At 40.5% G+C, this 22,763-nt stretch overlaps 1 protein-coding gene across 3 annotated transcripts in view; it reads left to right on the top strand.

Moving 5' to 3' along the window:
* arid3a (AT-rich interactive domain 3A) overlaps positions 1 to 22,763 on the top strand; it is a 55,607-nt gene that overhangs the window by 15,459 nt on the left and 17,385 nt on the right. For 2 of the 3 annotated variants that reach the window (XM_014007285.1, XM_014007286.1), the window contains exons 2-3: positions 6,381 to 7,104; positions 7,200 to 7,485. In XM_014007285.1, the coding sequence (XP_013862739.1) occupies positions 6,779 to 7,104; positions 7,200 to 7,485 (612 nt within the window). In that variant the 5' untranslated portion in view covers positions 6,381 to 6,778. The remainder of the gene's footprint in view (positions 1 to 6,380; positions 7,105 to 7,199; positions 7,486 to 22,763) is intronic. The other variant, XM_014007287.1, reaches the window with a different exon arrangement.

Below are 22,763 nucleotides of genomic sequence, written 5' to 3'. Positions count from 1 at the left end.
CGATGTAATAGTTTAGAAAACGTCAGAGAGCCATGCAGCACCAGACTTCATTCAACTTTTCTGCACTCATAGAGACTCCACGTGCACAACGAAATGTGTTTAACAGCTTAAAAAATGGATTTTGCATGATATGTCTTCTTTAATGAAGTCTCAGTTTGTTCTGATTTGGTTTCCTCACTTGCTAAACCCAAAGTCGCCCAACGTTTCGTACTGTCTGACTCGCAGAAACTGAATTGAGACGGGTTCCAGATGCCCGCGGCAGCTCTATCTTTGAACAAATTTCAAAGTTTGAACAAGCCTCTAACACAAAGAAACTAATAAAAATGTTCAGGAGACTTCCTCGCAAACACAGTTTGTGTTGTAGTCGCTGCCCGGTGAGGCACAGGCGCCGGTGTGAGAGAGCGGCGGCAGGTCAGGAAGGAAACGGTGCGTGCTGAAGTAATACGGAAATCAGACGGGATACGTTCAATCAAACTCCGTTTTGTGCCGCGTTACTGCTTTCCTCGGAGATGGTTTGACTGATAAATTTGGATGAATTGGTTGAACAGAGACACTTTTCCACATTTAAAACGTGGGCGTCTGCTCGGAAAGCCTTCACAAAGCTGGAAGGAAAACAGCTTGATGAAGCCCTTTAACTAAGTTACTTATGTCTACTTGTAACTTATGCATTTCTTTTTCTTTTTTTGAAGGAGTTTAGCCATTTCCTATTTCACTGCTGTTTCGTGACAAGCTGGGTATTAAATACCTTAATCACTTAAACCAAGGCCTATTTTTTATGTGTGAGAATGAGATACTAAAGGAAACTTCCAGACGTTTTACTGCAGCAGAACTGTATCACCAAACAAACAAACAAACAAAAAGGCTCTCGGCAGCTCTGTCATGCTCTATTAACACCTCGGATCCTGTTGTTAATCAGTACCTAGTTTTATGACTCAAGTATAAACCCGTGGGCTTCTTTTCTCTCACTGGTATTGTGAGCTGGTGGTCCAAGAAAATGAAAAAAATAAAAATAAAAATCAAGATGTTCTTGTAATGACATCAGGAAATGATGCAGGGGTGTGCGCAATTTTTAAAAAACCTTTTCTTCCTGTTGGCGGAGTTACAAAACAAAAAAACTACACAATACAATATTCCAAAAGCCAGTGGAACAAAAAATAAGCTGTATTTTTGACATCTAATGTTGTGTTGTTGGGTTATTGTTTGGGTTAATTGCTGCCTTGCAATTGTTACCTCGGTACCCGGCACGCACATACGTATAGTGTTGCGTTGACAGCAAGCGCCAAGTATTCCTGCCAGCRCTCGATCTCTTAAAATCCTATAAAAAGGTTTTATAAGCATCAAAATGTACACCTCCTACCCTCTCGTCGTGAATTCAGGAAGCTTGCAGAAAAAAGTGTGGTGGCGCAATGGAATTTGCATCATATAGCATGTAGGAAATCATGATGCTTGTGATCATCAGTGGCGTGAAACAGAGAGACCACTTCTGCTTCCCCCTGCACCGGAGGGCCCAACAGAACTGCTTTGTTGTAGTCACTTCTGTCTTTGAAATCACATACATGACACACGCACACAGTCAGATTGTATGAGAATCGCTGCGGCTGCTGCACGACTGAGCGATGAGATTAATAAAATAAAAAAAAGTTTCTGCGTGTGGATCGTAAGAAGTGAATTCACCCTTCATGCTAAATTGCGGAAAGGTTTAAAAATAATCGTACTCTGTTCGCTGCCCACGTGGTCACGTTTCGCTCTGCACAAAAAAAACACTAAGTTGTTAAAGTCAACCCAGATCCAGTTAGGTAAGATGCTTTTAATCCTGCCTACACTGGTGCTATTCTTCCCCTGACAACTGCTGATGTTCAGTTGTGCTTATATCGCCCTTAAAGAACGCAATGAATCAGAATCGAGTATCTGTCGGCTGGCTCGCGGCATTTGCCCCGTCAGTTGTCACTTCCTTCAGCCTCTGAAGAAACAGACAAAGTTTCACAGCTCGTCTTTTCCTTGCGCAACATTCCCCTAACGTGTTCAGCCAAAGTGTGGGTTGGCTAAAAAAAATGTTTTTTCTTCTTTTCTTTTTTTTTTGTGCAACTATTGTTTGTTGCTCAATTGTGCCAGACAGGCGGATGTAACCTGACTGTGTTTTACGTTTAATCAAACATCTCTAGAGCTTTAAGGTTTTACTTTTAGTTGCAGAGTTTTTTATTTATTTGTTTTATTTTTGCTTTTAAGAGAAAATTAGGAGCATAAAAAGTAATGTCAGGTATGCCGACTGCTCCTTATTTAATGTGTTAGGAGACAAAATCTTAGATTTGTTGGTGGTTATCTGGCTTTTAGACTGACTTACCAGCTTTGTGTTTTGTTGACTAAAAATATACAGTTGAAGCTATAAAATATTTGCTGAAGGCATTATAGATGAGAAATCAAATTTAAATTTCTAAAAAAGTTGGAATGTGTAAAATGTAAATAAAAAATATTTTATTCACAATGGATCATAGGAAACATGTCAAACTTTTTTTTAAAACTGGATGAAAGCATTTGTTCTAAAACCTATATAATAGTTTTGCATTGATAGTACAAGCTTCACATGTCAGAGGCACTAATGYACCCYCATATCATCAGAGAGGCAGGGCTGTTATGAATTCTGGCAGATAAGAGACTGGATGGATCTGTTTTTCTTTAGTATGGAGGTTGGGATGTCTTTGGTTTTCAAAATAAATCTCAAAGTTAGATTTTTTTTCCAAACCCAGATCGGTTTTCCACTTTGTTGACAAACATTTAAACTACCGTATTTATTCATGTATAATACGATCTCGAGTAAAATACAGTCATCATTTTTTGAGCTTAAAAAGCATAAAAACATCTAATCATCAATGCCTGTGTATAACCCCCCCCCCACACACACACACACACACAGATGATTTTTAGGGTTAAATTTCTAGTATTATACATGAATAAATACAATAAGTTTTAGTCCAGAAAAGACAACCGTGCTCCTTTCCRGTTTGAAATCCTRTGACGTTGATATGAGCTGTAAATGATGGAATATTACAAGCATTCCCAATTTTCCATTGAGGAGCTTTATTTTGAAATTGTTGCACTTTTTAACCTGAAGTGGAACCTTGTAGACTCTCTAAAATTAGTTTGAAAATTATCMTCCAGTTTCTTATTTGTACCACTTACTTTAGCAGTCTTCTGTTGCTTCCCGTCCCCAATGTTTATTTAGATGTTTTGCAGCCTTAAAATTCCAAAATAGCATCTTTTTTTTTTAACCAAAAGTATAGAATTCATCAGCTCACTATGTTCCATTGAATAAATATAGTGTAWAAGATTTGTGAATCATTGGATTCTTTTTATTTACCCTTTACACAACAACCCAGTGTTTTTGGAATGAAGGTTGTATCAGCCCCGTGACATGAGGTGGAAAACAAAAATCAAACGTCCACTGATGTGGTTTGTCAGTTCACTCCATGCACCTTTTATTATTTCCTGCAAACTTCAGGTCACTGATATATTGTGTAAACAGAAAAGTTTGGTCTTCCACATGAGTCAGACCCATATAGTGTTACACACCCTGTTATTTTCCATTCGGATCACCAATTGAAAGAAAATAATCCAGTATTTGAGACGCCTCAACAATGATAACCAGGATGTTTGTGGGTGTTGCCTCCGCTCTCATTTTATATTCACGTCTGTGTAAATGTAAGATATGGAAAACAGTCCATTTTCCTGTGAATGGAGGCATAACGCCTTTAGATTTTCATTTGCAAAAGAAAGACCTTGGACTTTTGAAGGGTACGTGTGCAGTTTGTGCTTCTCTAGTGCTCTTATTGTGCTTATGTGATTATACTTCTGTAGCTGTGAAGCTCGAGGAAGATTTTCTATTTAATTCCAGTCAGGGGAAAATAACCCCCTCCTCTCCTGAGAGAAAATAATACCCGTCTTGTAATGATGGGGTTTTATTGTGGCGAAGAGTGCTGTGGTGGTCACTTTTTTGGGTAGCTCAGCACGGCTTAATGTGGCAGCACTTTAAAGACTGGTTTTACCTTGAAGGTGTGCTGACTCAATGATTGTTTTGGAGCGTATGTTTTATTCAGGGGCTGTCATGAATGCGCTCGCCTCTAATACGGACAAACATCAGCTGTTTAAGATCGTCTCGTGATGAGAATGATGGAATTTGCAGCGGTTTTCGTCGAACCTCAAAAACAACATGACGTGGTTAATCTCTATGGGATATAATGAGATATTCAGAGTCTGTGTAGAGGATGAATATCACATACTATAACAGCAAATTATAACTCAGCAGCTGTAAAACTGACTGATGGAGCCACTTTTTGTGTTTGCTAATGTGGATTAGCTGTGGCGGTCATCCGCCTTTTTAAAAAGGCTTGTGTTGCTTTTAATTACCACATAAGCTTTAAGGTGTAAGAAAATATCGATGTACTAAAATATTTCGATATTTCATTTCCTGCAAAAGCACTGTATCGATTTGGCATATTTTTCTCTCCCCCATTTCTCTTGTTTTTTGTATTATTTTATATTTTGCTCTGCATTGACCGTGTGTCTTGAGTTACAATTTTAGAATTTRATCTTGATTTGATGTTTCATTACGTTGCTTATGTTTTATTATGTTTTAATTTCTGTTTCATTTTATCTTTCCACATTTTTACATTGTTAATGATTGTACAGCACCTTGTGAATATATTTCTGTGAAAGGCKGTTTTTAAATAAAACTTTACTTACTTACTTACATAAGCTTTTAGGTGTAAGAAAATATCGATACACTAAAATCTTGCAATATTTCATTTCCTGCAAAAGCACTGTATTGATTTTAATTAAGGCTTGATGGATGTGAGAAGAAATGTGAAATACGAATGCAGTTCTCACTGTGGTTCAGTGTTCTTCTAATATAAAAATAAACTGAATTTACTCAGTTTTTTATTAGAAAGGTTTAGAGTAAAAAAAAAGGCAATATATACTTTTGTTTACAGTATCACTATATATCGCGATATATCATATTGACTTAACAATGCAATGCAATGCAAACATGTCGTGATATGTATCGAATCACCAAATTCGTGCCAATACACAGCCCTAATAAATAGAACATTGATGTATTTTAAAAACACATAATTCCAGTTTTTTTAAGTGTAAACCCAATAAAACCAGTTTCTGCAAGTTTGAGATGGAGGCGGAGGACTGTCTCTTCATGTATTAGTCATCCGGGCTGAATGAGTGGTCTCGAACAGTCCCCGCCACCTCCTAGCATGATGGGTTCTGCACCCTGTCCTGCACCTGTACTCAAATCTAACTTTCCCTCCGTGTGCTGTTGACTCTGCGTGCAGCTCTTATCTGTACCTGTCTGATCCGGGGAGAAACTCGTTCCTGACCCTGTCTTATGAATCCAGAGTTGTTTTTCAACACACTCCGGGTGAACGGAGTCGCTGCCGTGGTTCCTGACAATAAAGAGAAGGATATTGTTGCTGATAAAGTTGGAGCTCTTTGCTTATAGCAGACACTGCTTTGCATACCTGAGCTCATTCTGAAGCAGGTGTCTACGGGAACTGTTGCCACCACCTACACGTAGTGCAGAAAAACTCCCTACGGTGCATTTCAGAAGCAAAAAAAAAGGGTGAATGAAGAAATGTAACAAATGTGACCAAAGCATTACCTCAGAGTTTTAGTTAAGTTGACGAAATGTTATCTGATATCACTCCTTTGTGCTGGCGAGCTCAAATTTATCTTGATTTCATGCCAAAGCAGGTGAAGAAAACATTTTCTTCCTGTGATTTCACTTCCTCTCAAGTTTTTAACCTTGTCCTGAGTGTGTGCTGCAGCTTGTCAGATCTGTTTCATGTGTGAGTAATCCTGCACACGCTGCACAGCAGATATTATCTCTGGGACTCTGTGTGTAAATGTGTGTGCCTGTCACAGGGATTTTAGATTGAAATTTGCATGTTTGTGTGTGAAATTGAGCATTTTCTTCTCGGTCACATTTCCTTAACTTGTGATTTGAGTCGACGGCGCATCTCTGTAGTCAGAACTGTAGTTCTTAAATTTTCTGCAAGTCACCGGGCTTAAAATCAGAAATTAACGTGCTAAAATCACAACCAGAGCAATAAAAACTTAAAAGATTGGGTAAGAGAAGAGTCACGTTTCAACTAAACTGTAACTTCTTTTAATATGTAAAAAATTTGGGAGACTTTAAATATTCAGTAAATTAATATCCAAAGAATTTCTCTCCAGTTTGACTGCTTTATGTTGATCAATGCATTACATTTTCTGTGTTTAACAGTTTGAGCAATGCTGCCTTTAGGCTCAGGTTTCTGGTGTAAGGAGGAACAGGAACAAGAGTCTGACGCTGTGCTATTCTTTGTGTCTCTCAGGTCTTTGTAGTCTGTCAGAGAAGTTTTCACCTCGCACCTTCACCGCTCCTGCTCGCGCCTCGCTGAACACTGGATGACTCAGCTCTGGCTTCAGCTTTGGATTCCCCCTCACTTCCACAGAAAAACATCGAAACCAGTTTGTCTTTTGTCTCCAGAGCTACCACCTGACGTTCGACTGCATGTCTCAAAGCTCCTCCACTGTCTTGCCTCCCCCGCATCTCCTCAAACTTTTCCACGTGACTCCAAACCTTCAGACGTTGCTCCGTCAAAGGCGCGGCTTTTAGTCGTTCCCCTCCCCCTCCCTGGTGAAAAGGTTTGATCGTCGACCCCAGCTCGGGCTAACTTCGGCGGTGGGGGGGGAGGAAGGGCCGCTGAACGCAGTTCCGCTTTCCCCGGAGATGAAGCTGCAGGCCGTCATGGAGAACCTGCACAGGCAGCAGAGGGCCAAGCTGCTGATGGAGCAGCAGCTGCAGCAGCAGGCCATCGCCCAGCATGCCCAGGTCCGCGCCGGGGACGACCCGATGGAGAGCCAAGCCCCGGAGGGAGAGCAGGCGCAGATGGCGGCCCTGGCGGCCATGCGGGCGGCCGCCGCCGGCCTGCAGAGGGTCTCGGACAGCCCCATGTCGAAGCGCAGCAGCGGCGGCGAGGAGGAGCACGACGACGACAACGACGACGGGGAGGAGCAGTACAAGGACATGATGGGCTCGGACGAGGAGGAGCAGATGTAAGCATAGAATATTTTTAGGAGCTCTAGTTCTCCGGGGCATTCCAAAATGTGGGTCTTTCCAAACCGTGTTGTGTTTCTTTCCCACAAACAAGCAGCAAACAGAAATGGGACGAGGGCGACTTTGAAAGTGAGATGGACGAAGACTACGACGACGACCTGGCCGAGGAAGGTCTGCCGACGGGTCACGACGCCGTGGCTCCCGGGAAGGGCATCCTTCTGCTGCCCCACCGCCAGCTGCACCCCCACCCTCAGCTGCTGAAGGGCCGTCCCAACGTGGAGCAGGAGCCCCGGGTCGCCGTCCTGCCTCCCCACGCGCCCCACGGCCACCTGGGGGCGCAGGACCACGGAGAGTGGACCTACGAGGAGCAGTTCAGACAGGTGGGACCCTCTGCTGTGTGAAACTCAACATCCTTCCTTTACATACGTCAAACAGATAAAGGTTTACCTGCTCAGCTCTTCCTGCTGCTGCAGACTGAGTCAGAGCTTCCTGGAGTGTCTGTTAACGCCCATTTCTTCCGCCTCCTCTGTTTGTAACGCATCGCTGCCTCTGCACGACCCGTCAACATCTTTTTCGGTTGATTCAACATGTCCGATCAGCACCAAGTCTGTCTGTGAGAGAGATGGCTCCCGATTGGCTTTTCAGCTTAATTGATGGACGTTGGCTGACAATTCCTCACGATTCCTGAAAAGTCTTTCGCTTCGGCCCATTAAATCAGAACCACTGCTGACCGGCTCGGCCACATCTGGCTCTTCTCACATTAAACCTGCGGTGCTTTTTTTTCTGCTTTTTTTTCTCTGATGAAATCTGACCAGGGTGGGAAATTAACTGCAGGCAGCAGTCAATTGTTGATCAAACGTAAGACGACACTTTTTAGGCCTGCCTTTGCCACCTGACATTATCTCAGGGTCCATGAGCTAAAAAAGATCCCTGTTTTGGTTTGTTGTACTGACTTGAGAGGCGACAAGGAGGCAAAGGAAGCAGGGGGGGAAGGGTGGGTGAGGGAGTGTTTTAACAGCTCCAACATACTGGAGTTGACTGTAAACATGCCGGTGGGCTGGATATTATGAGGGAGGCCCTAGTGGAATAAAACAAGCTGTTTACACCCAGAGCCTCTAGACTGTCAGCAGCTGTGTTTAGATGGAAGACAACTGTCAATTAAAAGAGGAAGAAGGAAGGGATGCAYGTCTCCTGCCGCCTCTTATGGCAGAGATATAGATTAATATCATTTTATGTTGCAAAGCCAATGAGTTGTAGCCAATTTGGTGGTTAAAAACAACATTATGCTTCAAATTTTTGCTCATTTTCTGTCCAAAAAAATCAGTTTACCTCATAGTTACACAAAGAAAGCCTTTCTTTTAGAATGTCCTGATGCATCTCWGTAATCCAGGTAAAAAATCAAAAAGAAAAAAATTGTATAGGTCTTCTGGACGGGTTCTTCTCTAATGAAACGTTTCGTCTCTCCTCCAAGAGACTTCTTCAGTCTGAGAGTTTCAGGCAAAATTCAGGCTTTTAAGCCCTGCCTCCATGTGACTGATACTCACATCACATGGCTATTGTTGACACCTAATTAACACTTATTGTTAACAGGGGATGGAGTGATACTGGCAATAGCAGCACTGTAGGAGAGGGACAACTGAAAACGGAGGCCTCCACCTCTGTTTAATGATGGACGGTCTTTCTTTACAAAAATGGCTTCTTTTACTCCTCTCTCAAACCAACGTTCCTCTCTATCAAGAATGAGAACATCCTCATCTCTGAAAGAGTGACCGCTGGCCTGTAAATGAGTGAAAACTGCAGAGTTCTGGCCATTAGATGTAGCTCGTCTGTGTTGGGACATTCTTTTGAACAGTGGCTGCTTTGTTTCCCCGATGTATAACTGGTCGCAGTCCTCCTGGCACTTAACAGCATATACAACATTGCTCTGCTCCATCATTAAACAGAGGTGGAGGCCTCTGTTTTCAGTTGTCCCCCTCCTACAGTGCTGCTATTGCCAGCATCACTCCACCCCCTGTTAACAATAAGTGTTAATTAGGTGTCAACAATAGCCATGTGATGTGAGTATCAGTCACATGGAGGCAGGACTCAAAAGCCTGAATTTTGCCTGAAACTCTCAGACTGAAGAAGTCTCTTGGAGGAGAGACGAAACGTTTCATTAGAGAAGAACCCGTCCAGAAGACCTATACAATTTTTTTCTTTCTTTCTTTTAGAAGTTAAAACGGTTTTAATCAAGTGACAGATTTAGTTTTATAAACGTGCCGTTAGCTCTGAACTCTGAAGCTTGTTTCACTTCGACTCTAAACCACCATTTTATTCAGAAGCTTATTACATAATAGAAGCAGCAATTGAAACCTGTTGCAAAACCTCCAGCCATAAACTYGTTCAACAGAAAATGAAACGTGCTGGTGTTTTATCCAAACAGAAACTCTCTAACTAAAATAAAATTTAAAGAAGCTTTTATTTTTGTTGCCTTTAAGTAGTATTTTTGGGGGGTAAATTAAGTTTGCCACATTTGCACGCAAATCAAATCTAAATAAAGATTCTGTAATTTAGGGCCCGTTTCTTGTAATTACAGAGGGTATGGAACACAACTCCTCTAAAACCTACACTCTGCTTCTTTAAATAGTGCACCCCTCCCTCCTCTAAATGTTTGTGTGAATGCCTCGAACTGGAGAGTGGGAGTTTGTTTACATGTGTCAGGTAGATTCACCGTGGCTTGTCGGTCGCTAACCGATAAAACAGGTTTAATCCAGTTGGCACCTTCACGCCGAGGAGCTCATTTGCAGACGATTAAATCTTTTGCCACACCTCAACATTAAACTAATTATGGAATGTAAAAAGTGTAAAACTAAACATGTTCAAGTGACGGGAACTGAGTCTGAGTTGGGTTTTAGAACTGCTGACAGCATTAAATTTCCTGAATCTGAGATTTTAGTTCTGCACAAATTATTCACATTCAAGGGACTAATTCTGCCTTTGGATGATTATAGCTATTAGTTGTAATTGCAGCTAAGGCGAAGACTGACTGCCTCCTGATAATTCTAACCACACTCATTAAAATACCTGATTTCTGCCCTATTATAGTCCCCAAGATAGTTTTTATTTTGTTTCCAAACCTGAATATTGTGTAACCTTATTGCTGTTGAAGTTAAATCTATATTTAAAGGAGACTTATCATGTAAACTCCATATTTTTAGCCATTAAATACATTTTGTTGTGTACTTGGAGGCTCTACAGCAGAGAATTAAAATTTATTCTCTCCTGGTGATTCAAATATATCTTTATATCTGTTTGGGTCATATTTTTCAACTCGTTCAGTTTTCTGTATTTTCTGACGTTTTCTGAACTATTACATAAAATGTTTGCGACAAAACTTCTAAATAAGGTCTGGACTTATCAACTACAGTTTGGTGGTCTTCATTCTCTGGTTCAGGTGTCAGACTCTGGCTCCAACATCTAAGGCTGGTTGGACAAGTCTTCCCTTGTTGACATCTTTTAATTCATTTGTAAATAAAAGGTTCCTGCGCAGCTATATAGTCATAAAATGCTCAAATTACAATGGACCGCTCTGGAAGCTGGAGGGGACAGTTTCTTTGAGAAAAAGGGGKGAAAGAGGGGCTTGTGGAGTTACAATAAGGYGGAATTCARACCAAAGTGTTGCAGTTCCACTTTACATAGACCCCAACTGAATGATTTAAATTTGAAAAAGAGGAATTGAAACGTCTCCTTTAATTCCTAAAACCTGTTTGGTTGACTTTTATCTGTGCCAGAGACTAAATACCTTTTTTTTTTGTTCCACAATCAAACAAGATGRAGGTGGAGCCTTACAAAGGTGGATCAGGCTCGTTACACTTGTGGGGGCAAGAAACTAGACACTATTTACTTTTACACGTCACAATTTTTATATATTGTTTTAACATCAGACAGTCCTTTGCATTTTAAACCCTTATCAGTAAATCTGCTGCTTCTAAAATCATTTAAAACAGGGAAACCTCCGCAGTGTTTTTCTGGAGTGTGAAATTTTAGGTTTGTTTCCATTTCTTTGTATTTGACTGCATTTATGCTATTTTAATATAATTAGCCACTTTGTAAAWTAGATTTTAATGATATTGTGAAGAAAACATGTTTCCTAAAAACCTAAAAGCCATTTTTTCCCATGTCTCAGGGGTAATGGTTTTAGATTGTATTTAAAATTTCAAACAGTTTCAGAATCMGGTTTATTGGCCAAGTATGTTGACACACACAAGGAATTTGTTTTCGGCTGTTCRTGTCTCCCTAGAATTAACACTATACAGATACTTTACATATAATTTACACATAGTACACAGTCTACAGAAAGATAGACATTTTGCGTCACTATACTAAGACATATCTGTGTAGTGTGCTTTACAGTGTTATTCGCAAAAAAGCAATATGACAGCMGTGAATATTAAATATTAGTTTGACCAGATTCTGTAGCTTGAAGACCTTGTAGTTGTGTTTTCCCCCGCGATCACTTTCAAAGATCAGCTTCTCAAACTGGGTTTTAACGCTCAGATTTCATTGCCTCTCTGAGGCCCGAAGGCAAACGTCAATCGCGTTATTTGAAGGCGCGGTTGTTTGCCTGCATCGTCTGCAGTGTTTTGGACACAAGTTAAATATGTTTACACATTTTTTTAAATATCTTTTGTTACACGGAGAAGCAGGAAAATGCTTTGTTTTTAATAGTTGTGCTCATTTATTCATTTTAAAGTGTAAAACTGTCATTTAAAACTCTACCTTCCACATGTTCTGTGAGGAGCTCATAGAGTTTTCAGGAGGGGTGGGGAGGAAGGGGTTAAGACGGCACAGTTTATTTTGGGCAGGTGGGTGGAGGCTGGAGGAATGTGCCTGATGAAGGGTGATAATGTGGCCACGAGGAACCTCAGATCCTCAGCAGAAACTTTGCATGCCTCTATCAGCGCGACRCAGTCGTAGCTCATCCCAAACTGTAAAACCGTCCCCTCCACTCCCGTGTTTGAGCCGTGGCGTGTGCGGGGCATGTTTTCTTGTCGCGCCGCGCTGTAAAACTCCCCGAAACAACATGGGATTCAGTCTAATAAGCTCATGGTGTTGGTGGAGAAACATGCAAAGCTTCTGGTTGAGGTTTGGCCCTAGGCTCTTTGTGGTAAAATATCAGCAAACCCCGCGCCACCGCCTTCCACTCACGACTGAAATTAGACCAAAAGGTGTGGTCTGGTCCACGTCTGATTATGCTGTGGTTTTAAGTGAATTAGTCAAAAATTTCAGGGCCCTTTGCCAAGCGGCGTCATATCTGTCTGCAGCAGAGAGCAGCTGGATTAAATAAAGGACACGGATTTATACTGATATCAAATTATGCCAGTGCTGTTAGGTTATTTTGTAAGCAACACTGATTTGTGTGTCTGGTGGCAATATTCCAGTGATATCAGCATAATATCAGAGCTGAATATTTGACCGCTCCTCATGTATGTGTCCCACGAGATGCAAACATCAGTGTTTTACATTTTCACTTCCTAAAAAAACACAGAGGCTGCTTTTAAACTACAGGAACTTATAGCCTATAGGTTTTTAACCGTTGTCTCCTCCAGTGATATACTGGGAAAGTTTAGTTGGGCTTGAGTCACGCAAACCATCGAGCAGCATTAGCGGTTTCACTCAACAAAAAAAGAAAGACGTACCTTCCTAGTTTTATTTCTCAGAAACTGTTTCTAACAAGTCGTGTTGGTTTTGAAAAGCACTTTTATGTTTTCAAAGCCTGAGTTCTAAAACAGGAAATTCAAATTCATATTCTGTGTGTTTAATTCTGACTGTATTAACGAGCTAAAGGCTAGTCAGACTGGATTTCAAAGCTTTCAAAACTGTTCAAGTGAACACTATAAACTAGGGATGGTAGCTTAAATGTTGGAAGGGGCTGCAATTTTTTGTTGAGACTATCAGAGGGCCACATAGGGCTGCACACTTACTTACCCCGATAATAAAACTTTATTTGTGTATATTAAACCAACATGCAATGCAGTAACATATTTAGCTTTGTGCAACGTGTTGTAGTGGTGACTTAAAAAAGCAGACCTTAGATTGGCTGACTGGATGGTCCCACAGGCTGGATATGGCCAGTTGCCCATCCCTGCTTATAATCCTTTACACCCCCGTGTATTATTGTTTTAGTTTATTAGTTTTACAAAACTATGTTTAACATAAAATTATTTAAAAAAATTCTTGCAGGAAGTGCTACAGTAGCTCCCGATGCTAATTATGCTAGCAAGCAACTGTATAAAAGTAAAGGTTCACAATTTAGCATTTGCATGAGTCCCTATGAAAGTTTTGAGATTAAAGTCCATTTATGGTGTTGTTAGTTCATTTTGGTCCTTGTACTGCTCAGACTAGCCTTTGGCTCGTCAATCTGGTCGAACGTTTTCACTTTGGAGGCTGTTCAGTTAAGCTATTTTTACCTTTTAATCTTGTTAACATCCACGTTATTAAACCACCTTTAGACGCACGGCAGTCCATTTTGATTCTTGTGTTCTGTTCTTCAAACATAACCTTACTCCCTACCTTTTTTTTTATAAACCGTATCTTCTTTAGGGCAGAAATCCTCCAGAGGCCTCGCAGCCTTTGAAGTCTCCTCTCCCGTGTCTCTTGTCTGTTTTAAACACCAGCAGCTGGACAGATGGAGCCCAGATGGACAGTAAAGTAGGGATGTCTTTAAAAATTCATGGCACTCACCGTGATCAGTTGAAATGGAGGGAGGTTGGCATTAAACATTAAATTGCTCGGACACACACACACACACACACACACATCAGGAGCCGGGGGAGGGGGCTGTTAGGGACTACAGGAAGCTGGAATAAGAGCCAATTGGGAGCGACACTTATTGGGATTGCCCATCAGGTTTCCGCTGATACAGCTGTCTGATAAGTGCATGTCGACTTTTTATTCCACTGCACCAAAGCTTTTTGATCCACGTCGGAGCACTTTTATAAGTCAAACCATCGTCATTTCATTTTATAAAAACTTTGCCTTGGAATGAAAGAGGCGATTTTTATTGCTCACTGAAAGCTGAAGGTGGATGTCTTTGCCTGAATCTGTTTGAGTCGAGATGGCTGCCACAGCCACATTACTTGAAATCTTTGTTTAAAATTATGTCATTAACTATCTAGAGTCAACTCTGTCGATCTGTTAGCAAAATGTTTAGAAAGGTTAGTAATTCCTTGACTTTTGGTGTCCTTGTTTTTCATTATTGACCCAAGAGAGTTTCTCAGGCTCTCCAAATCTAGTACTATCAGCAGATTTGTTCATAAAAGAAAAGCTCTCAAAAGAGTACTTTAAATTAGTATTTTTTTCTAATTAGTCAATATTGATGTTAATGAGTGAATCTTCTTGAATTCTGTTCAACGGCATCAAAACAGTGCAGTATTTCAACCTTTATGAGGCACATTATTTGTAACAGCTCAGTTAAGTGCAGAGTCCACGTCCCCGCAGACTCATTTTGTCACTCGTTTCTGCAGAGTCTGCACTAAGAAGCACAGGGGAGGTTTTTTTTATTTGGTTTGTTATGTCGAGTCCAGAGAGACCTTTTGTGTGTGCAAAAAAAAAATTCTGTTTAACAAAAATGAAAACACAGGCTTCATTGCTGTGCCATCATAACAAGAGGCCTTAACAATGCAGGGGGGGACCTCTAAAAGTCTTCCTGTTGTGGAGGAAAAAAGAAGCAGCAGAGGGGAGAGGAAAGGGGTAGGTGTGACCGAGCAACAGGAAAAAGTCCCTCARTTGGCACTGGGCTTTGAACCGTGGCCAAGTAGAGCGTGTAGTAAATGCTCATTTTGACTGCGAAGCACCGCAGAGCATTTGAAATGTGTCCAAGCGCCGGCGTGCTGCACGGAGCTGATGTCAGAAACCGTACAGCCATGGGGATTCTGGAAACTGGCAGGCGCTCAATACCGACCAGGAGAGAGGGGGGCTGGAGAAGGAATGTAAACAAAGATTGTGTAAAGGCTGGAGTTAGCTCTTTCATCCTGTCCGTTTCCTTTGGCTGCTGCACTTTATTAGGCGGTGTTACTTTTTATTTTCCCCCCTCCTTACAGCTTGTGCTCTCTAAGCTCCCTTCTRACCTCGGGCTTTCAGAAAAAAATAAATAAATTATTCTTGAAATCTGTAGAGAAGCACATAAATGCCTCACATTCTTCACTGACTTGAGCACTCTATTGGAAAAAACAAAAATTACTGCTTTCTTTTTTTTCCCCCTCCCTTTTGTCTCCATGTTAGAAACTTTTAAATACAGCCCGTCTTTGTGAAAATGCAGATAAAGAGGTGCACCAAATGGCTCAAGTTGTCAATAAAAGAAAACCTTAAGCGACAAAGACGCAGCGGTGGGCATTTATTTGAACAAAAGCTCTGCTTAATGTGCTTTTCCCTTCATACTCCTCTGAAAAGGTGGCGAGCGCCGAAGAGCCGCCGTTCTCTGGGGAATCAATTAAGAAATAGGTCAAACAGAGATAAAAGTACTTAGCAGCACATCTTCAAGGTCTGAGTTGCTCTTTGTCCCGGTGTGAAGACAAACTGGAGGAATAGATTTGCGTGTTTTGAAATGTGTCTGTAAAAGTCTGTGCAGTCAATAAGTTGGAAGGTCCTCTTTTTGTGTTTTAACAGCTTCTTGTCAGTACTTTTATCCATAATTGTCACATTTGGCCCCGGTGACTTTACTTGACGTCGTCTTGCTCGTCTGATAAAAGTCGACCTTTTATGATTTTCTGAGCGAAGCAGGAAGGTTGGGTCATACGGCTCTGCATAGTGCTACTGATACTAATAGTCACTCCTGATATTACACCAGAAAGAGCTGATAATAAATCCTTTTCCCTGCAGATACTTTGACGTGTCAAAGCAGGAAGGTTGTGATTTTTCCTAATAAGGTTATTAATGGCTTCAGTCCTTGTAGATTTACCGATTTCAGGCTTTAGGATTGCGTGTGTGTTGTTGTCACCTGCATGTCTGTGTGTGTACGCGTGTGTTTGACTGTAGTATTTGCAAAATATCTCATAAATCAATGGGTGGATTTAAATAAAACACTTAATAATCGTTGAATGTATAGTGAAACCCTGATTTTTTCCTGTTTTACGACCTTTGATTATACGCGAATCATGAATAAATGCAAATATTACAATATTACATCCATCGTTACAAGTAGGGATGCACCGATATAAAAATTTCATTTCAATTTCATTTAAATTATTATTAGTGTTATGGCTGATAACTGATATTTACCAATATTACACAAACACACAAATTATTTATATACATATACACACAATATATACTTATTTAAACAGAAATACAAAGCTAAAAWGTGGGAAATCAATATTGGACATTAATATCGGCCCAGTTTTACTTAACAGACCGACACGATATTCTAAACAAAGACCAATGTCGGCCGATACCGATATTGTTGCCAATACATCATGCATCCCTAATTACAAGCAAAAAAATGTAATCTTCCAATTGGCCTGCAGTGTATCTTGGGATAGGGTAGACCGAGAAGGATACACCAGATCCATCCTTCGAATGGAGGTTACTGTGAAACACAACTTTGCAGGTCTTCACTGCACATCAAAACTGGATTATCTTTTAGTTTCACCATGATTAAAGGTGGATACCACAGCCAATCATTGTTATCCAACACTAAAATGGTAATGGACCTAAGATTTGGTGTAGTAGTAGCTGAGAGTTATTCTCACACCGACCCTGGATACCCGGGTGACATATTGCAAGACATCTCAGGAGATCATGCTTGATCCTATTTACAAGGTTTGACCAAAACGTCGGTATTGTCTTTTCTCAACGTAAGATATTCTGAGTTTAAAACTCCAGCATGAAAGTCAGCGGGCAGTATTTCATTGCACGTAAGATGTCCTAATATGTTAGAAAAGACACAGTTATGCTAGTTTCCAAACGTGGATGTAATGCGTATGTTTCAAATTATTACTAAACTGGGTTGTGGAAAGGTTCAAGCAGGAAGAAAGGCTGCAGCTTCGTGGATAGAAAAATTCCAGAAGTTGGTTTGGGTTCACATATTGACTGAAGCAGGTCTKTCCACATGGACATGAAGGCTCCTTCGATGAACCACGTGGACGGTTATCTGCCCCACGTGGAGCTGGGTGGGCCAGATATGTTTTTAAGTTCRGCATTGGGGAACCATTAAAGCCGTTGTCTCGTCCATCCATCACCCTGACTGGCAGCGCACACACCCAGCCTTGAGTCCCCCACCCTCCCTCCCTTTCCCCAGTAAAGTGATCCATACTGAGAAGCAGCACATTTATAGCAGAATGCCCATTTTTAGTCCTCCCAGCGAAGATCAACACTGGTGTTTGTGAGCCTTTACAAACCTTGTGAAACTTCAGCAACACTGCTATCTCTGTCTCCATCTGCCTGCATTCAGACAAACGCTATCTGGGCATCTGCTGTGGCGTTGAATAAATACTTTCAGCTCTCACAGAGTCTCATTAGATGATTATCGAGGTCAGAGAGTTTAGTACTTTAAGAGCAAAGTCGGTCTACAGGATCTGTGTCTTTTCTAAAGGATCTTTACTTTAAAACATGATAACTGTGTGTGGTGTGGCACTTCACTCCTCCCCTCCTTTTCTTTCCGTACAGCCTTGCCTCGCCCAGTTTGGGCATTTATCATCGTGATGCTACTCATTTGCCGTGTGGTTACAACATACGTTAGACTCTGAAGGGATCTGGGAAAACCTGCTGCTATTTCTGGTTTGTTCTCAAATAGCAGCAGCAGACAGGAATAGAGTTCATCAAACAGAGCTCGTTCTGGCCCTTTTTAATTGTGTCATCAGAGGATATTTTTATTCAGCGCTCCTCAGTCATGGTTAACAAATGGAGGCTTTGCTTAAAGGAAACATGATGAGGGATGTTGSCGCTTTCACACAGTTTATGTTTTATTACGAAAGGCGAAGGCGGACGATAATTAATAACAACTGATACACCTGAGAAAGCAGTAACGAATATGTCAGTCTTATTTACTTTTGTTTTGTTAGTCAAATACACAAAAAGGAATCAAATTCCAGAAGTATTTTCATTTTTCCTTCCATGGTATTTGTTTCGGTTCATATTGCCACAATTAATCACCTGCTAATCAAACAATCTAAGCAGATCAGTGACACTTTTTTTTTGTTTGCTGAGGACAGAGTATCGGTATAAAGAAATGTGGGGATAATTTGGTTTTGTTTCTGAAGTGGATTATTCTAGAATGAATGTAACCGTTTTTACCTCAAACAAAGCTTTTAACAGTAGTTAATAAGTACATAAAATGATTTTTTTGTTTGATGTTTAAACCAACCCCTGTTGTTAAGAGTCAATTAGTAAAACAGATGCATAATAAACGTAATTATCTGATTAAAGTAATAAAATACTGATGTTGGACAGGGAGTTTCCTGCTTGTTGCACGTTGAACTGTTAAATCTAGTCAGGTGACAGAAACCGCACCGACAGGTCTTTATAAAAGCACATTTTTAAGTGAATCCATCCTTGTCTGTCCTGACCCGTCACCATCCCCCCCTCCGCCAAGCACACAATTAACTCCAACAACAGAGCTGTCACACTCCGAGCATTGCTTTATCGACAAGACGTCATAATCCTGATTGACCCGAACTCGTGAATTCAAGCACATCGACTGGGCTGAGGATGAGGAGCCAATAGCTCTGTCAACACAAACAGCACCGCTGTGGCAGACTCCAACCAATATTGCTTTATCTGAGACAGACACATTTGCACCAAAGTAAAAAAGAAAATAAGATAAGGAAGTTGGAAGAGAAAAGCAAGAATGAAGCTGGTGGAAGAGCGCTATTTGATGAAACCACATGTTGGAATGAGCCAACTTGTGGCACCAAACCAAAATGACTCACACACCGCCTGTGGCTACTATATTGTTGATGTGACGGCTCAGGATATTCTTAGTCACCATCATGGTTATAAATAGGCAAAGCCAACAATTTCAAGGTGGTGCTCTCCTTGTAAAGTACATCTGCTTCTCTTTTAACCTAATGGGAGTAAACACATCTTAAACGATGTGTGACATTAAAAGAAATCTATTTGAAAAGCACTCCTTAAATGAAGGCGAATTGTCTGCTGCCTTTGATTCCAGTTAGAATTTAGTTTGATATCAGTAAAATTAACTGAGCTAGAGCTATTTTTTAAGGAAACCCTGTCTATAGTTCTAACATTAGGCATTTACTTCAACTATAAAACAAAGACTAAACATGTTGTAGGCTGTTTAGTTTTTATAAATTAAAAATATATATGTTGTCATACAGACAGTGACATTTTATTAACACTGCAAAGCATAGGATATGATGTTGTCCACCCTGAATGTTAACCTTGGACAATATTGGACGATCGGCCTTCTTAAATTAAACCAATTCAATTCAATTTTCAATTCAAAATATTTATTAATTTCATTAAAAAATAACTATATACAATAAAAACAAAGAAAATACACAAATCAAAAAATCAAAATAAAATGAAAGGTAGCAGAAGAAGAATAAATCTTATAATGTCTGCCCCTTTTATCCCCAGAATATATTCAAACAAAACACAATTTACAAAACAATACTAAATAAAAGTAAAAACATCAACTCAAACAACAATTCATATAGCTTCACATTTTACTTTTCCATACACCTTCAACAAACTAGCTTTTATCTGTCTCTTAAAGGGATCCATGATTAGTTGTAGCATAAGACTTTAAATATAAACACATTTTAACTGTAAAATAAAGACTGTAAAAATACTGTAGGATGCTCCGTTTTTATCTTTTAAAAAAATTATATTACACGGACAGTGCCATTTTATTTACACACAAAGCATTCTGGGTAAATGATGACATGGATAGGTCATCGGTGTGAGGCTGCTAGTGAGCTATATCCACCCTGAAGGTTAATCTTGGACAATATCTGACGATTGACTCTTTTAAATGAAACCAGAGAGGAGAAGGTAGAAATGACTCAGTCTGCAACTGAAAATATGGATGGAGGACTTCAGTTCAGTTCAGCTTGTTTGTCGCACTAGCGCCGAGCTAATACATATAAGGCAATATAGCATTGGTACTAGCGCAAAGGCTAACAGGCTAAGCTGAGGTTCTTCTTCCATGAAGCAGCTCTGTTGTCTTTAGCACAAAAATGGCTGCACCAATCAATATGAAATTTAGCAGGACTGTAGATAAGTCTGACCTACACTGCGCCAGCCAATGATAGATGTTACAATAGACCCCATATTTGAGGAGGGGGCTCCATCCAAAGAGGKGGTGTCTGGACATGCAAAAATGCTTATAACTCAGAAACTGTTCAACATAGGAGCTTCAGATTTCTTTCGTTGTTTAGCTCTGATGAAGCTCTATTCATCAGGCCCACCAATCAGTGCCCCCCCCCCCCAACCCCCAGTTTATCTGAAAAGGGGTATCTGGACATACAAAAATGGTTATAGCTCAAAAACTTTAAAGGGATCCCCGATTAGTTGTAACATTAGACTTTATATGATAAAAATATACTTTAACTGTAAAATAAAGACTAAAAATACTGTAGGATGTTCAGTTTTTATAATTTTTAAACTAAAAGTTTAAAAATATATTACACGGACGGGCCCATTTTATTTACATGCAAAACATTCTGAAGAAGTAAGCTGTGGCGGCCATCTTGAATCGGGCCGACTCCAAAACAGACTCAGAATCCTCTGAATACTGGACGATATAGAGACAACTCTTTGGGTTTTTGGGTCAGCAGATAATAAATAACCAACACAATGTGCTCCTCTTTCAACGGAATTTATTTTCATATAATTATGCACAGTAAAGTATTTTCTGAGACCAAAACTGTGTTTAACTGTTACTGTGAGGACAGTGAACAGATCCTGTCTGGTTAATGACGGTCCTCACTGAAGGGGCTTTAGCCTTGAACAATGTAGTGTTTGAATATGACTGATCATGTGTTTGTGTGCCCCCTCCTCCCCTGCCCTCCAGTCCTCCTCTCCGACTGTGTACATTTCTATATTTCACCTCCTGCTATGCTCACAAACCAGCTATAGGAGACAGTCCACCTCTCGTCGTCATCTATCACAGAGTTAATCTGATTTAGTCATGCTTAAACACAACCACAGGAGGCAGCGGCATTTTTCCCATTCCAGTCGGGCAAGGCAATAAGAAGAAAACAAGTTCGTACTAATCTCTTTCATGAGAAAGAAATCATCTGAAGGACTTGGATTAATTGTTGTTGTGAAACTACCCTCTTTGCAAAAGTCTAAAAAACGGGGGGATTTAATGTACTCATTTCCAGCTACAGAAACAGTGTCAACATTTCCATTAACTTAAAAAAACGCTCGCTGGAGGATAAAACACACCCAGAAGTTATCACCCTGTAGTTACAAAATCGCTTGTAATCCTCTTTAAGGTGTGTTCACTAGCGTGGCTTCTTTCTGTAACAAACCAAACAACTCCAGTCTGTCTCTTTTTTTTATTTCAAGGAACCTTATCTCAGTTTGTAATCTTTTTAAAGGTGCTCATTGCAAAATCACAAAGCCTGGATAAAAATAATAATGAAGCAAGAAACAAAAGTATTGCGCAACGTTGTTCTCGTATCTTTAACTTGAAAATTTCTGATCTTATGCCACCTACCACGTGCATTTGTTTACCTGCAAAAGAGCTAAAGTGACTGAAAATAGGTCAAATGTGAAACTCGCGAGTCGTATTTGTTTACCTACACAAACTACAGCAGCTTAACGTAGATCGTGTGACTCAAGCTTCCCTCCCCGGGGCTTTCGACAAAGTCAGCCAGGTGCTGTGTTTACCGTGGGTGCGTACCTGCATTTCAGAATCGCACAACTTTCGTCTACAAGATAAATTAGTTTCAGCATTTGAGTCAGACATTTAAAAAAATGAGAGAAAAGAAAAAAAAGATAAGATGTTGAGCAAAAACAACGCCTGGCTGCCCTTCTTTTATTGTACATGTGTGTACAAGTTTGTGTCTGTTAGCCTCAACAAAAGGTGATTGGCAGGTGTAAAGGAGCATGTAGGTGATACCCGGGTCTTCTCTCGGTTTTTGGTTTTTAGTTGCAAAGGCTCTATTGTGTGTTACGTGACACTGGTGAGCCAGCACGACCGACAGCCATTTGCATTAATGGTTGAGTGACCCTCCCCCCAAACACAAACACACATACATTCTGTTACCACCGTCGCTGCCTCTGCTGCTGCCTCAGAGGCCGTAAAAGATAAAAAAAAAAAATAAAAATAAAAAAGGGCCGCTCTTTGGTTACTGATTATTTGCAGTATGAGGCCTGTTTATAATTTATCTGCAGACATTCTGTCGCTGACCTACATATCCGCTCGCAAACCGTCAGACAACACTCGATTATTTATCTGACGTTGGGAAATCTGTCTGTTATCATTAAAGCCTATGAAAAAAAACTCCCTTTTTTTGAGTTGGGCTTTAAAAAGTTCTCCCCGTATCATAAGATTGGAAATCTTTTATCCGCCTGACATGATGTTTTCTKCTGTGGAGGATTTGGTCAAAAGGTGTGTGAGAGCCCTGCTTTACCAGTTGGCCCAGTTTTCTTGTCGTTTATCTAGTTTCTTATTGTTTATCTGACTAGTAGAGCTTTAAGCCAGGAG

This window comes from Austrofundulus limnaeus, unplaced genomic scaffold (genome assembly GCF_001266775.1).
Source record: "Austrofundulus limnaeus strain Quisiro unplaced genomic scaffold, Austrofundulus_limnaeus-1.0 Scaffold41, whole genome shotgun sequence".
Taxonomy (NCBI): Eukaryota; Metazoa; Chordata; class Actinopteri; order Cyprinodontiformes; family Rivulidae; genus Austrofundulus; species Austrofundulus limnaeus.
The sequence above is the reverse complement of the archived record's forward strand: the minus strand, read 5'-3'. Positions and strand labels throughout refer to the sequence as shown.